General features: G+C 46.8%; 1 protein-coding gene across 4 annotated transcripts in view; it reads left to right on the plus strand.

Annotated features, from left to right (window-relative positions):
* Positions 1 to 516: 516 nt before the first annotated feature.
* Positions 517 to 16,399, plus strand: part of LOC148501598 (solute carrier family 41 member 1-like) — a 51,286-nt gene continuing 35,403 nt past the window's right edge. The window contains exon 1 of one of the 4 annotated variants that reach the window (XM_088450229.1): positions 517 to 651. Coding sequence is in view for 1 of the 4 variants with exons in the window: in XM_088450226.1 (XP_088306352.1) it covers positions 11,599 to 11,651 (53 nt within the window). In the remaining 3 variants the exon portion in view is untranslated. Of the gene's footprint in view, positions 652 to 11,496; positions 11,652 to 16,399 lie in introns of those variants that run through there. The other 3 variants (XM_088450228.1, XM_088450226.1, XM_088450227.1) reach the window with 3 other exon arrangements.

A 16,399-nucleotide genomic window follows, 5' to 3' on the forward strand; every position in this document is an offset into this window, starting at 1 on the left:
ACCTGAGGGAACACTAGCGGCCAGACTCACAGGTGCAGACCCTAAATCCTAGTAAAACACAAGTGGAAACGCATGTTAAACACCATGGATTGAAGTTTGATGGTTGACTCTTACTACATTTCCCACAGCTTGCACTGTGGGCCTGATTCAGACGCGTACGCACGCTTTGGGCGATAGTCGTCCGTTTGCACCAGACAGTGCGATCACGGCATTTGCATACCCGGCCCCTTTTAGCTGCGTGAGAGCGCAGCTTAGCGTCCGAGTCTGAACGAGCTCCTGTGTCGGTAGAGATAAAAGTGGCATTAGGAACATGCACCTAAGGAGCAAAGATTCCCCGTACAGCGAGCGCTGTGACCTCTTTATAAATCCCTCCGACGCACAGCTCTCTCCCAGAATCCCACCGCTATGCCTGTGTCCCACTCCGATTCCCACTTGGTTGTGATAAAAAGACGGTATAGCTGAGCCGGCAGAAATATAACCCAGTCACACCAGCACTGACGTGGAGAACGAGGGCCCCACCAGACAGCAGCTGTACAACCTCGTCGTCACTGTCACTGACACACGGACAGCACCTTCCTCCACATCCGTGTCATTCCGCAGGCTGGCCGCAGCTATCTGCTAGGCTGGATGAGCCATCTCCGACACTTACAGGTAATATAACTTTATTACTTTCATAGCACTATACCCCCAACATCCTGCTCTGCTCCCTCCCCACTACTAGTCACCCACTTGTTGCAGAATTAACTAAGGAGAAAAGCAAAGTAACTGCTTAAAAGAGCCAGAGGTAATGCAATCACTACTAGGCCCAAAGTCCCCCATACATCAGCAATCTGAAAACCACAATTCAGCAATTTGAAGATTTATTGCCCGATTTTGTGATTTCCCAATCTAGCAATCTGCGCCCATACATTACAGATCTTTTTCAGTGATTTGCAGATCGATTGCAGCAAACACAGATCTGCCAATCTTGAAAGGCTCCATCATTTTACTAGTAACGGTCTGCAGATCTGCTGATCGTGTCCATACACTAGCAATCTACAGCCCCAATCCATCTGTGACATCTAAAGGCCCCCATACATCAGACATGGATTGCAGCAATCGTGCGATTTGCAATCGATTGTGTATAAAAATCTGCAATGTATGGGCTTCACAGATCGCAGATTGCAACCAAAAAGTGATTGGAATTGTTTAATCAGATTGTCCAACATGTTGGATTTCACAGATGGATTGGGGCTGTAGATTGCTAGTGTATGGACATGATCAGCAGATTTGCAGACCGTTTCTAGCAAAATGATGGAGCCTTTCAAGATTGCCAGATCTGTGTTTGCTGCAATCGATCTGCAAATCACTGAAAAAGATCTGTAATGTATGGGCGCAGATTGCTCGATTGGGAAATCCCAAAATCGGGCAATAAATCTTCAAATTGTTCACTTGTGGTTTTCAGATTGCTGATGTATGGGGGCCTTTAAGCATACTTGCCTACCCTCCCGATTTGGTCGGGAGCCTCCCGAAAATCGGGTGCCGCTCCCGACCTCCCGGGAAGGCATGCAATTCTCCCGGCTGCCGCCCAACCCTCCTGTCCCCCCCGCAATGACCCCTGCAACCCCCGCAGCGGAGGGGGCCGGTGACGCGATTCGCGTCATTTTGGCCCCGCCCCCTGCTACACAATGCCTATTTTATCGGCATTGCATAGCGGGGGCGGGGCCAAACTGACGCGATCGTGTGACCCCGCCCCCACCACGCCTTCAAGTGATGTCACCCGCCCGGCAACTCCCCCTTGTACCGGCCACGCCCCCCCCCTGTTCTGCCGATCTGGCTGCTCCCTCCCAGAAGGAGCAGCCAGAAAGTCGGCAGGTATGATCTAAAGGCCCCCATACATCAGAGATTGATTGCAGCAATCGTGCGATTTGCAATCGATTGTGTATAAAAATCTTTCCCTTTTTCAATTGATCGTGGCAATTCTGCAATCGATTGAAAAAGGGAAAGATTTTTATACACAATCTATTGCAAATTGCACGATTGCTGCAATAAATCTCTGATGTATGGGGGCCTTAACATGTTGGACAATCTGATTAAACAATTCCAATCACTTTTTGGTTGCAATCTGCGATCTGTGAAGCCCCATACATTGCAGATTTTTATACACAATGGATTGCAAATTGCAGGATTGCCACAATCGATTGCTGATGTATGGAGGCCTTTAGTTATGGTATCTGTATATATGCACCCCCCTCCCCCAGCTATTATACCCAGCAGCTGTGGGAGAGGGGGGGGGTCTAATTATAGCTTTCACTTTGCTATCACTCTGTGAATGAGTACAGCATTTTATGTTACTGCACATACTCAGTAATAACTCTTTTCCACCAAAGACCTCGTAAGCGGCAGCTCGTTCGCTCCGAGCGATGTTTGCCAAACTGCGCATGCGTACGGATCGTTATACGCATGCGCGAACCAGTCAGTACGGCCGAAATTCATGTGCTAGCAAAATAGCGAATGCCTGCTAATTTGAGTGACAGGATGCGGGGTATAGGTGGTGGTAACAGGGGAAGGTGCTTGAAAACGGGGAGTGGAAATCAGAACGCAGGCGTGCTTAAAGGTCAAAACGGGCGTTTTATGGGTGTGCATATTTAAAACAGCAGCGTCATTGACCACGTCACTGGGTTTTTATTAGCCAGAACTGCTCGCAAAATTGTGGTAGCAAAAACCAACCACAAGAATAGCGAGCAGTTCATACCCTGTTCGATGTACTCGATTAATCTAATAAATAGCGGACATGACGTCGGATGCGAGCGGCCAGGGGGCGTAGTTTCCCAAAAAACGACCGCAAGTTTTGTTCGCTCGTTCGGACCTAGAGGCGTGAACAGACCGCAAACAGCGAACGGTTCATTTGAATAGCCACCCCTATTTTCTGGACGAGCGAGCGCAAATAGCGACCGGCTCTGAATCAGGGCCATGATTCCAATCCAGGTCAGACATCATTTACACAGCACCATCAATCTGGGTTATTCTCAGGTCACACTGAACCTGGGTCTTCCATGCTAAACTTGTCATAAAAAGTGGGAGGTGACTGCTCCACAACCACCAATCAGCTCATTTTAGGCATGATCCAGGTCAGTTTACCCGGGATGCACCGTTTACACTGCACCATTACCTAGGTCCATCCTGGGTCAGACCCTGGTAGCTACCTGGGTTGGATTTCCAGGTCACTTGACCCGGGTTATTTTCAGGGACCCTTTTACACTGAGCTGCGACCCGGGTAGACCCAGCAATAACCCAGGTTTTTGCTCTGGTGTAAAAGGGGTATAAACGAAAGAGCAGAAGAACGTCTACAGGTTGCGCCCAGATTGTAAATGCAGCCCAATTCCCCAAATGATTGGTCTGATATTAGATTGCTTTATACATTTGTGCTACAATATGATTTTGGAATAAGTTGGTTCCCTTTGTAGTGTGCTCCTTTACACTCGAATGCTATTTATCAGAAGAAATAGCGCAGAAATATAGATTAGTGATAAAATACAGACGGTGGGTTTGGAGGTTAATCGGTGTAGGCCAGCGATGATGCAACAGTGGACGCAGGGCAGCATGAGGCCCCCCGCGCCTGCACCTCCATCCCCCAGCTCCTTCCTGCTGTAGGGTCAGATTTGTTTCTGTAGCTGTAACACTTTTATACAATGCTGCCGATGTGTTATTACAGATAGGAGTCACTTTTCTTTGATTAAATGTATTGATTTATTACTGAGGTGACGGGTAATGTGCGTCCCGTATAAAGGTTACAGGGCCGCACATGAGGCCACTGAAGGGCGTCAGGGTTCCCATCGCCGCTGTAGTCTGTTAATGAACCAAATATAACTACTGATAGTGATTAGAGGTGAAACGGAAGCTTATAGCACCAAACACTTATGGTGCGTACAGACGTAGCGATCAGCCAGCGACACCCTCCCTGGTATGCTGGGTGATTGATATCGATCACCCAGCACACCACATACTTACCGGCGACTATAGCGACCCGCGATCAACGATATCGAGCAAGCTGACCGGCATGCACGGCCGATGGACGATATCGCTATCATCCATACGTGGCCGCGCATCGCTGGACGATGGTAAGTTGGCAGGGTCCTTTTAAATGAGCGATTTGAACGATAACGGTAACGATATCGTTATTGTTGAAATTGTTCATTAAAATCGCTACGTGTACGCACCATAAGAACCCCCATTTATTAATAATCGCTTTTGCAATGTGATCAGGGCATGACAGTACCGCCCATGATCACATTGCAAGATGCGATCATAACGCCCGAATGTATCATCCGGGACACGCAGGGCTCCGAAAGAACGGAAAAGTGGCGGCGGGTGCGTCTGACCCGGGACCAGAACCAGCCCCACTGAAGGCAGTCTTTTTCTAGACTAAATCAGTCTATATATGAAAGTAATGTCACTAAATAAGAATCTGTGACATCACTGAGGCATGAGGCACTGCGTGTCTCCCAATGATTCAACTGACCACATTTAGAAAGCACCGAATGACTACCAGCTGAGGCAGGACAGTTAGCCCAGAGTGACCAGGTTCTGTAAGAAAAGTCATGTGTCCAGGCTAAAACTATCATTAACAAAGGCACGAACAGCAAGTTACACCATGTACACTGTCATTAGCTTTCTAAGATCTGGTTAATGCCCTCCGGCGCAGGTGAGCAGCGCTTCTTACCCTCCCTCCCCCTCCGCGACCCCCTTACCTCACTCCGCAGCGGCAGGGGCAGAGCACCCGGAGGGTGGGTGGGGTGCACTGCTCCGTTCTGGTCGGCCTGGCAGTGGACGCTTGGAGATGATGTCATCAACAAACACCATTGAAGCCGGCCAATCGGGTCGGATCCCTGGGTCACTGGACCCGAGTTGATCTGTTTACACCGACCAAAATCCCGGGGTGATTCGCTTTCACGTGTATCAACCCGGGATTTTTAAGTCAGGGTAAAAGGGTTATGATTCTCATGTTGATCAGATTTTCCCTGCGGCATAAAAGCAGTCTTGCAGCGTAGTGACCGCGGTCAGCACAACGCCCTGGTAAAATAGCCAGAAAAGGGACGAGGGGGTAATACAGAGGGGGTAATACAGCAGAGGACGGAATCGCAAAGCCACACACACGCAGCTTTGCAATTCCATCATTGCTAACATGCAAATACAGCAGGAGGTGTCTGACATTAGCCGCAGGGGCGTATTTATAATGGGTGCAGGGTGTGCGGTGCACACGGGCCCCTGGGTCCAGGGGGCCCGCACAGCACACCCCTAAACTTACCTCTCCAATGTCCCATGGAGTAGCACTACGGAAAACGCCTGGAAAATGTCAGACGCGGCCATTTTCCCCGCGTTTTGTGCATGCGCAGTAGGAAATCGCCAGGAAAATGGCTGGTGGCGGCAGCCGGGGGGAGAGGAGGGAGGCCCCGGACGGTGAAGGAACACGGGCCGCCTCCTTGATCAGTTGCGATGTTGGATGGCGCCGGCCAGCCGAGTAAGCCTCAGCTTACGTAGGCTGGTAGGCATGCGAGGCCAGGAATCAGCGTACATGGACGTAGACCCTGGCCTTGCCACTCCCAGAAAATGGAGATGACACACCCGCATTTCTGGGAACGCAGGCCGTCTCCGTCCCTGCACCTCCCCGTAAATGCCTCTGCCTATCAATCAGGCAGAGGCATACGGGGGCCTGCGTGCAATCACGCAGGACCCGATCTGCACATATACGCAGAACGGATCCTGCGCACACGCATTTCTCCGATAATTGGGAATCTGTGTTCAGCAGTGCACGCTGAATCAGACCCAAAGTTTTGCTATCCAGTCAAAACCAGGCCCCCTGTTGCTAAGTGGTAGTTACAGTATGTTACCATGCAGGACTTTTCATTGAATCCCTGCACAACAAGGGAGAGGGGCTAAAAGAGGATTACTTCTGGAGTGTTTACAGTGTACTTTACTTATTTTTTAATTTGTTTCCTAAACTCCTGCTCCTCTTATCTTCATTTAAATAACTTATACCAACAAGGGGACATTAGAGCTGTTATTTTTGGATGTGTCACTTTAATTTATGCCGATTTTAAAATATGTTGGCGTTTTTCCTATACGTTGTACCTATATGGGTCAGTGGGCCTGATTTTGATGCAAAGTCTGTTTCATGCAAGGAGAGTGATTGTTAGCCATTGCGCAGGGGCGGCGATTGATTAGCGATCACGCACACGTAGAGGAATCCATCACAAAGTGAGTGACAGGTAGTCAGCGTTTGGGGGAGGTAACGGGGGGTGGCTAGGCAAATGCATTTGGGTCGGATCGTTCTAACGCTGTTTCATGGGCGTGCATAAATCAGCCATTGCGATCTCCTTCGCAGCATGAGAGCTCTCAGCGTGTCAGGAGAGAGGTAGTGCCTGAGGCTGGTTAGAAGTGACGCAGAAGCTGCTTTACTGGCTGGTCTGCATCGATGTTACCGATGTTTACGCTGTTGTACGTTGTCGGACAGCTATGAGAAGGCAGCAGTGGGCGTCCGGATGCTCGGGAGGCTTTGGAGACATTAGCATATTTTCAATATTGCGATCCATGAGAGATAATAGCGGCAATGGCATCTGCGTGTGGATCTGAACCAGGCCCAGTGCTCCTTGTGGTTCTTTATTATCAGGCCTATTTGTTTATGATGACATTATCGCCCATGATCACATTGCAAACTACGGCTCACACAAATCTGGGGTCATGTTACATATCAGTTCTAATTTACAGTAGGAATACATTTTTTAGTTATAGTATGTAACACTGCATTATGTGTGCAAATGTATAGATCATGCCGTATTGTATGTACTGTAACCAGTAATATATGGTGTACAGATCATACTATATTAAGGATTTGCGTATATCAGAACATATATCATGTACTATAACTAGTGAAATACAGTACAGACAATGATATGCTATATGGTGTATGTGTGTATAGGTTACAGTGTATAGATGGTGTACTGTATATAAGGACATGTGATGTAGTGTAGGCAGTGATATATATGGTGTGTGTGTGTGTGTGTGTAGGTTACAGTGTATAGATGGTGTATTGTATATAAGGACACATGTGATGTAGTGTAGGCAGTAATACATATGGTGTATGTGTGTATAGGTTAGTGTATAGATGGTGCACTGTATATAAGGACACGTGATGTAGTGTAGGCAGTGATATATATGGTGTATGTGTGTATAGGTTAGTGTATAGATGGTGTACTGTATATAAGGACACATGTGATGTAGTGTAGGCAGTGATATATATGGTGCATGTGTGTATAGGTTAGTGTATAGATGGTGTACTGTATATAAGGACACATGTGATGTAGTGTAGGCAGTGATATATATGGTGCATGTGTGCATAGGTTACAGTGTATAGATGGTGTACTGTATATAAGGACACATGTGATGTAGTGTAGGCAGTGATATATATGGTGCATGTGTGTATAGGTTAGTGTATAGATGGTGTACTGTATATAAGGACACATGTGATGTAGTGTAGGCAGTGATATATATGGTGTATGTGTGTATAGGTTAGTGTATAGATGGTGTACTGTATATAAGGACACATGTGATGTAGTGTAAGCGGTGATATACTGTATATGTGTATAGGTGACAGTGTATAGATGGTGTACTGTATATAAGGACACATGTGATGTAGTGTAGGCAGTGATATATATGGTGCATGTGTGTATAGGTTAGTGTATAGATGGTGTACTGTATATAAGGACACATGTGATGTAGTGTAGGCAGTGATATATATGGTGCATGTGTGCATAGGTTACAGTGTATAGATGGTGTACTGTATATAAGGACACATGTGATGTAGTGTAGGCAGTGATATATATGGTGCATGTGTGTATAGGTTAGTGTATAGATGGTGTACTGTATATAAGGACACATGTGATGTAGTGTAGGCAGTGATATATATGGTGTATGTGTGTATAGGTTAGTGTATAGATGGTGTACTGTATATAAGGACACATGTGATGTAGTGTAAGCAGTGATATACTGTATATGTGCATAGGTGACAGTGTATAGATGGTATACTGTATATCACATGTAATGTAGTATAAGCAGTTATATATATGGTGTATGTGTGTATAGGTTACAGTGTATAGATGGTGTACTGTACATAAGGACACATGTGATGTAGTGTAGGCAGTGATATATATGGTGCATGTGTGTATAGGTTACAGTGTATAGATGGTGTACTGTATATAAGGACACATGTGATGTAGTGTAAGCAGTGATATACTGTATATGTACATAGGTTACAGTGTATAGATGGTGTACTGTACATAAGGACACGTTATGTAGTGTAGGCAGTGATATATATGGTGTATGTGTGTATAGGTTACAGTGTATAGATGGTGTACTGTATATAAGGACACATGTGATTTAGTGTAGGCAGTAATACATATGGTGTATGTGTGTATAGGTTACAGTGTATAGATGGTGTACTGTATATAAGGACACATGTGATTTAGTGTAGGCAGTAATACATATGGTGTATGTGTGTATAGGTTACAGTATATGGTGTATGTGTGTATAGGTTACAGTGTATAGATGGTGTACTGTATATAAGGACACATGTGATATAGTGTAAGCAGTAATACATATGGTGTATGTGTGTATAGGTTACAGTGTATAGATGGTGTACTGTATATAAGGACACATGTGATTTAGTGTAGGCAGTAATACATATGGTGTATGTGTGTATAGGTTACAGTATATGGTGTATCTGTGTATAGATTACAGTGTATAGATGGTGTACTGTATATAAGGACACATGTGATGTAGTGTAAGCGGTGATATACTGTATATGTGTATAGGTGACAGTGTATAGATGGTGTACTGTATATAAGGACACATGTGATGTAGTGTAGGCAGTGATATATATGGTGTATGTGTGCATAGGTTACAGTGTATAGATGGTGTACTGTATATAAGGACACATGTGATGTAGTGTAGGCAGTGATGTATATGGTGTATGTGTGTATAGGTTACAGTATATGGTGTATCTGTGTATAGATTACAGTGTATAGATGGTGTACTGTATATAAGGACACATGTGATGTAGTGTAGGCAGTGATATATATGGTGTATGTGTGTATAGGTTAGTGTATAGATGGTGTACTGTATATAAGGACACATGTGATGTAGTGTAAGCGGTGATATACTGTATATGTGTATAGGTTACAGTGTATAGATGGTGTACTGTACATAAGGACACATGTGATGTAGTGTAGGCAGTGATATATATGGTGCATGTGTGTATAGGTTACAGTGTATAGATGGTGTACTGTATATAAGGACACATGTGATGTAGTGTAGGCAGTGATATATATGGTGTATGTGTGTATAGGTTACAGTGTATAGATGGTGTACTGTACATAAGGACACGTTATGTAGTGTAGGCAGTGATATATATGGTGTATGTGTGTATAGGTTACAGTTTATAGATGGTGTACTGTATATAAGGACACATGTGATATAGTGTAAGCAGTGATATATATGGTGTGTGTGTGTGTGTAGTTTACAGTGTATAGATGGTGTACTGTATATAAGGACACATGTGATTTAGTGTAGGCAGTAATACATATGGTGTATGTGTGTATAGGTTACAGTGTATAGATGTGTACTGTATATAAGGACACATGTGATTTAGTGTAGGCAGTAATACATATGGTGTATGTGTGTATAGTTTACAGTGTATAGATGGTGTACTGTATATAAGGACACATGTGATTTAGTGTAGGCAGTAATACATAAGGTGTATGTGTGTATAGGTTACAGTATATGGTGTATCTGTGTATAGATTACAGTGTATAGATGGTGTACTGTATATAAGGACACATGTGATGTAGTGTAGGCAGTGATATATATGGTGTATGTGTGTATAGATTACAGTGTATAGATGGTGTACTGTATATAAGGACACATGTGATGTAGTGTAGGCAGTGATATATATGGTGTATGTGTGTATAGGTTAGTGTATAGATGGTGTACTGTATATAAGGACACATGTGATGTAGTGTAGGCAGTGATATATACGGTGTATGTGTGTATAGATTACAGTGTATAGATGGTGTACTGTATATAAGGACACATGTGATGTAGTGTAGGCAGTGATGTATATGGTGTATGTGTGTATAGGTTACAGTATATGGTGTATGTGTGTATAGATTACAGTGTATAGATGGTGTACTGTATATAAGGACACATGTGATGTAGTGTAGGCAGTGATATACTGTATATGTGTATAAGTAACAGTGTATAGATGGTATACTGTATATCACATGTAATGTAGTATAAGCAGTTATATATATGGTGCATGTGTGTATAGGTTACAGTGTATAGATGGTGTACTGTACATAAGGACACATGTGATGTAGTGTAGGCAGTAATACATATGGTGTATGTGTGTATAGGTTACAGTATATGGTGTATGTGTGTATAGGTTACAGTGTATAGATGGTGTACTGTATATAAGAACACATGTGATGTAGTGTAGGAAGTGATATATATGGTGTATGTGTGTATAGGTTACAGTATATGGTGTATCTGTGTATAGATTACAGTGTATAGATGGTGTACTGTATATAAGGACACATGTGATGTAGTGTAGGCAGTGATATATATGGTGTATGTGTGTATAGGTTAGTGTATAGATGGTGTACTGTATATAAGGACACATGTGATGTAGTGTAAGCGGTGATATACTGTATATGTGTATAGGTGACAGTGTATAGATGGTGTACTGTATATAAGGACACGTTATGTAGTGTAGGCAGTGATATATATGGTGTATGTGTGTATAGGTTACAGTGTATAGATGGTGTACTGTATATAAGGACACGTTATGTAGTGTAGGCAGTGATATATATGGTGTATGTGTGTATAGGTTACAGTGTATAGATGGTGTACTGTATATAAGGACACGTTATGTAGTGTAGGCAGTGATATATATGGTGTATGTGTGTATAGGTTACAGTGTATATATGGTGTAGTGTATATAAGGACACATGTATGATATAGTGTAGGCAGTGATGTATATGGTGTATAGGTTACAGTGTATAGAGGGCGTTCTGTATATAAGGACACGTGATGTAGTGTAGGCAGTGATGTATATGGTGTATGTGTTGTGTATATAGGTTAGTGTATAGTGTACTGTATATAAGGACATATGTGATGTAGTGTAGGCAGTGATGTATATGGTGTATGTATTGTGTATATAGGTTAGTGTATAGATGGTGTACTGTATATAAGGACATATGTGATGTAGTGTAGGCAGTGATGTATATGGTGTATGTGTATATAGTGTATAGATGGTGTACTGTATATAAGGACATATGTGTTGTAGTGTAGGCAGTGATATATATGTGTATAGGTTACAGTGTATAGAATAGATGGGTGTACTATGTATAAGGACACATATATTAGCAGTGTCCCTCCCTGGGAACAGGCGGGATCCGGGCATTGAACCCTACCTCCTCCCCCGCCCGGATCCTCCTCCCGTATTATGTGGGAACAGGGGGGAACTGGCGGCCTCGGGTCCGGGATGGCCCCCACAACATCTCCATGCCCCCGTGTCCCGCTCCCGCCACGTCCCCCGGAAAGCACGCTAGAGCATGGTAAGTAATGTAGAAAGGGGAGGGGGACATCATGGACTCTCCTGCCCTCTGCGAGCTGCCTTCACCCGCCACGTTGCCCCCTGAGCTGTCCTCCTCCTGCGGCTGCTGCCCAGCACCCGCTACTCATTGCCTCACATCACCCATGTGCCCCTCTGCCTCACATCACCCCTGTGCCCATGACAACCTCTGACTCACGTCACCCCTGTGCCCATGACACACTCTGCCCTACCTCACCCCTGTGCCCCTGACACCCTCTGCCCTACATAACCCCTGTGCCCCTGACACCCTCTGCCTCGCATCACCCCTGTGCCCATGACACCCTCTGCCCTACATCACCCCTGTGCCCATGAGACTGTCACATCACTCCTGTGTCAAAGACACTCTCTGCCTCACAATCACTTCTCTGCCCCCCTGACACCCTCTGCCGCACATCACCCCTGTGCCCATGACTTACATCACTACTGTGCCCATGACACCCTCTGCCTAAGATCACCCCTGTGCCCATGACTCACATCACTACTGTGCCCCTGACACCCTCAGCCTCACATCACCCCTGTGCCCATGACACTCTCTGCCTCACAATCACTCCTGTGCCCCCCTGACACCCTCTGTCTCACATCCCCCCTGTGCCCATGACACCCTCTGCCTCACATCACTCCTGACACCCTCATATCACCCCTATGCCCCTGATACCCACACTTCACCCCTGTGGCACTGATACCCACACATCGCCCCTGACACCCTCATATCACCCCTGTGCCCCTGACACCCTCATATCACCCCTGTGCCCCTAACACCATCATATTACCCCTGAAACCCTCACATCACCATGTGATGGGGCAGACATTACATCTCTGCCCCTGACACCCTAACATCACACTCTGTGACCCTGACATCCTCACCTGACCCCTGACACCCTCTTACATCACCCTTTTGCCCCTGACACCGTCACATTACTCCAGTGCCCCTGGTACCCTCTCATAACTCCTGTGCCCATCACACCCTCACATAACTCCGTGTGCCCCTGACTCCCATACATCATCCCTGTTCCCCTTACACAAGGATGCATTTCCAGCATTACTACTATTCCCACCCCCGGATTAGAGATGGAAACCATTGGTTGGTAATCATTGATGTTCCCAAACCTATGGAAATACATTTTCCAGTCTATGCCGGGATTGTAATGGTCTCCATTGCATGTTTCTTTCTGATGCTCATCCAATGGCTACTGATGTCCTTTCTGCTGCAGAGTTTGTTTGTGTATGTAACCTCTTCTGTCCTCTGCGCATGGGAACTAACTGACCACCAATGGTTATCTTGCAATGGCCGTCCCTACCCTGGATACCCTGCGTGACATTGTGTAGAGCACGGCAACCATTCAGATGCTGCAGTTACAGAGATACCGAATTCTGATTGGTTTCCCTGCTTCCGTTGCAAATTTAAATGTCCTCCACACTTGCGGCAGTGGGCGTGAGAACCATGGGCGGCATAGGTTCCATCTTTGCAAAGTAAAAATCTGTGCAACTGCATGTGGAAACCTAACCTGGCCACTGTTCTTATGCCTACTGCCGAAGCCGCCATCATTAGGTGTTCAGTTACGAGCCACCAAGGAAGTGGCATACATACTCATGCCACCCCCATGAGACGGAACAGTTCTGTGCGTTCCGATGGTCGCCATCTAGTTAACACTCATTTTTATGCGTCCAACTGTGATCCGCCCTTCTTTTAGGAGCTCTGCTGCACATACTTAACAACTTTTTACTGCTACCCTCCATGGAAACCCTGAAGGTGAGGGCCAGGGGGCCGATATGATGGACGTCATCTGCACCAAAATGGACCCGTTTCCTGATGCGTAATGCTGTGATTTGCGGCATCACATGCCAGGGGTAAAGCTGGGTACACACATCGCTAATTGCAACACACCACCCCCCCGCCGACGGGCTGACATATCAGACGATCCATACACACTGGACGATCCGGTGGCCAACCGCCCGATATGCCGGCCTCTGCCGCATACCGCTGCATGGGGTCGTCAGCCGCATTGTCTATTTGGACTGCATGTACAAAAGATCAGGCGATGCAGCTGATGACCCCACAGGAGCATGCAATTCACGATATATAGTGCATACACACTGCACCATTTGTTGTTCCGATGCGTCGGAATCGACCAAATCGTTAACAATATTGTGTAGTGTGTACCCAGCTGGGTGTTCAGGCATGTATTCTACTGCACATGGTCCTGAGGAGGGGAAGGTCATACACATTGATATGGAGAACACTTCTCTATAAGGGATGTAGTTGGCATCCTGGCGTGCAGCAAGCCGATGGTCAAAATACCGGCACCGAAATCCTGACAGGTCGGGATCCCGGCATCAGTATCTCAACCGTCGGCATCCCGAAGGTAAGTATCAGGGTGTTAGGGGGAGGTTAGGGTTAGGTAGCGGGGTTAGGGTTAGGCACAAGGGAGAGGGTTAGGCATCGGGGAGGGAGTGTTAGGGTGCGGGAAGGGGGAGGTTCTAGTTTAGGCACTGAGGCTGTTAGGATTAGGATGTGGGGAGGGGGAGGTTAGGCTTAGGCACGTTATCTAAGTTAGTATTGGATACATAACTAATAAAATATGGTTGCAGCATTTAAATCTGGTCTTCAGGACTTCTCTCCTGCTGCACTCCTCTAGAATGCCCTCCCACGGACGCCTACTGGGATGTCGTTTATAGTCCGGTGGCCTGGGATGTCGGCACTTAGAATGCCAGCGCCAGAATCCCGACACTAGTCAGAATCTCGGCCCCCAGCATCCTGATGGTAAGTATAGGACCTAGGGGGTGGGGTTAGGGTTAGGCTGCGGGGTGAAGTAATAGGCTGTGGGGAGGGAGGGTTAGGATACTTACCTACAGGTGTCATAGACGCATAGAATTTGACGGCAGATAACCACTTGGCCCATCTAGTCTGCCCCATTTTTAACCACCCACCCACAGCATACGCGAGCGGCCAAAAAGATGGTCGCGATGGTCTTTGACCATCGCGACCATCGGGCTTGCGACGAGACCCTGCGGTAGGGTCTCGCTGCCGCAAGCCCAGGAGTGATTTTGGCTCTATCAGAGCCAAAATCACTCCCACTGACATCATTACTGATGACAGTGGGGCCGGCTTCAGACGGTAGGCGTTCCCATGGGTACGCCTCCGTCTGGCAGCCACGCCACCGGCACGCCCACCAAAGGGGGCTCACTCACCATCGACAGCACGCCCCCTTTGGTGCGACACCCCGAGCGACGTATTTCTCGTCGCTCGCCGGGTCTCGCGCATGCGCACGACGGAGCTCCCTCCGTCGTGTGCATGCGCATTCGGCAAACATCGACCCGCTTACGAGCGTCATTTGCTCGCGAGCGGGTCTGAATGACCCCCTTAGCCTCTATCACCTCTGATGGGAGGCTATTCCACTTGTCCTCTACCCTTTCTGTGAAGTAATTTTTCCTCAAATTTCCCCTGAACCTACCACCCTCCAGTGTCCGTATCTTAACTCTGTCGGGATGCCGTCGTCGGGATTCTGAACGCTGGGATCCTGGGCGCTGGCATAGCTTACCCAACCCCACCTACCACCTCTCCTCTAACGCCTCACAGCACTGCTCCCCGCGCCATCTTTGTCTCTGCCCATCTCCATTAGAACATAGGCCCTCATTCAGAGGCGCTCGCAAAATGCGAGCGGTCGCTCTGAATGAGGGCGGCCGCTTGGCTTTTGAAGTGCGGCCTCCTGGTCGCTAGCTAAGCTGTGGGTTACCACCCACAGCTTTAGCGACCGACCAGGTCGATGGTCGCGATGGTCAAGACCATCGCGACCATTGGGGCTTGCGAAGGGACCCTAAGGTTGGGTCTCGGCAACCGCAAACCCCAGGGAGCTTCCTGCTCTGATCGAGCAGGAAGCTCCCCACTGACATCACTGCTGATGTCAGTGCAGCTTCCCACAAAACGGCAGCCCTCCGTTTGTGAAACCACCCCCCCGCCACGCCTACAAAACGGGGCAAGCTGTCGATCAACATCGACAGCTGCCCCTTTTGTAATGAGCTGCGGCGCAAGAGAATTTCTCTCTCGCTCCGGGGCTTGCGCACGCGCAGTGCGGCCGCTGCGCGTGCGCAGGGCCTAAACATCGACCCGCTTGCAAACAGGTCTGAATGAGGTCCATAATCTCTTGCGAGCGGGGCTTTCTCTCCTGTATGTAAATGGTGGAGCGTAATTATGTATTTATGTTAATTAGTGTACCTCCCTGTATCTAAAGTGTTTACCTTATACCAATTATTACATCTCCAGCTAAGAAACTTTTTTTAATAGGTTACATTAAAATAGTTTATATGTGCCGGCGAGTTAACTGGTATTAGACCATATGCAAATAATAAAACAAAGAGCTCCAATCAATACCCGGTTGTTATATGTCTGCAGTACGTAACTCGTTTATCAGTCATTTTGTATCCTCGTTTTTCCATGTGAAGCGAGTCTGTGTGTGACTTGTGTTCCCTGCGGACTATATATACAGGGCTGTGCTATAAACAGGTGCCTGTGTATTTTTATCACATTAGGTCATCGTGCGGCCTCTCTGGAAAAGGACACGGATATCTTAATCTGTGGGACTAGCGGAGAATGGCTCCAGGTGCTGGCAGAAGAGCCCTGCGAGGGATTTTATCTGGTCACCGCACGGCCATGCATGATACTTATATTAGCACAGTGTTGACACAGCCTAGCGTAATAATTCATTATGTCAG

Source organism: Taudactylus pleione, unplaced genomic scaffold (assembly GCF_031769625.1).
Source record: "Taudactylus pleione unplaced genomic scaffold, aTauple2 ptg000512l, whole genome shotgun sequence".
In the NCBI taxonomy this organism is placed as follows: Eukaryota; Metazoa; Chordata; class Amphibia; order Anura; family Myobatrachidae; genus Taudactylus; species Taudactylus pleione.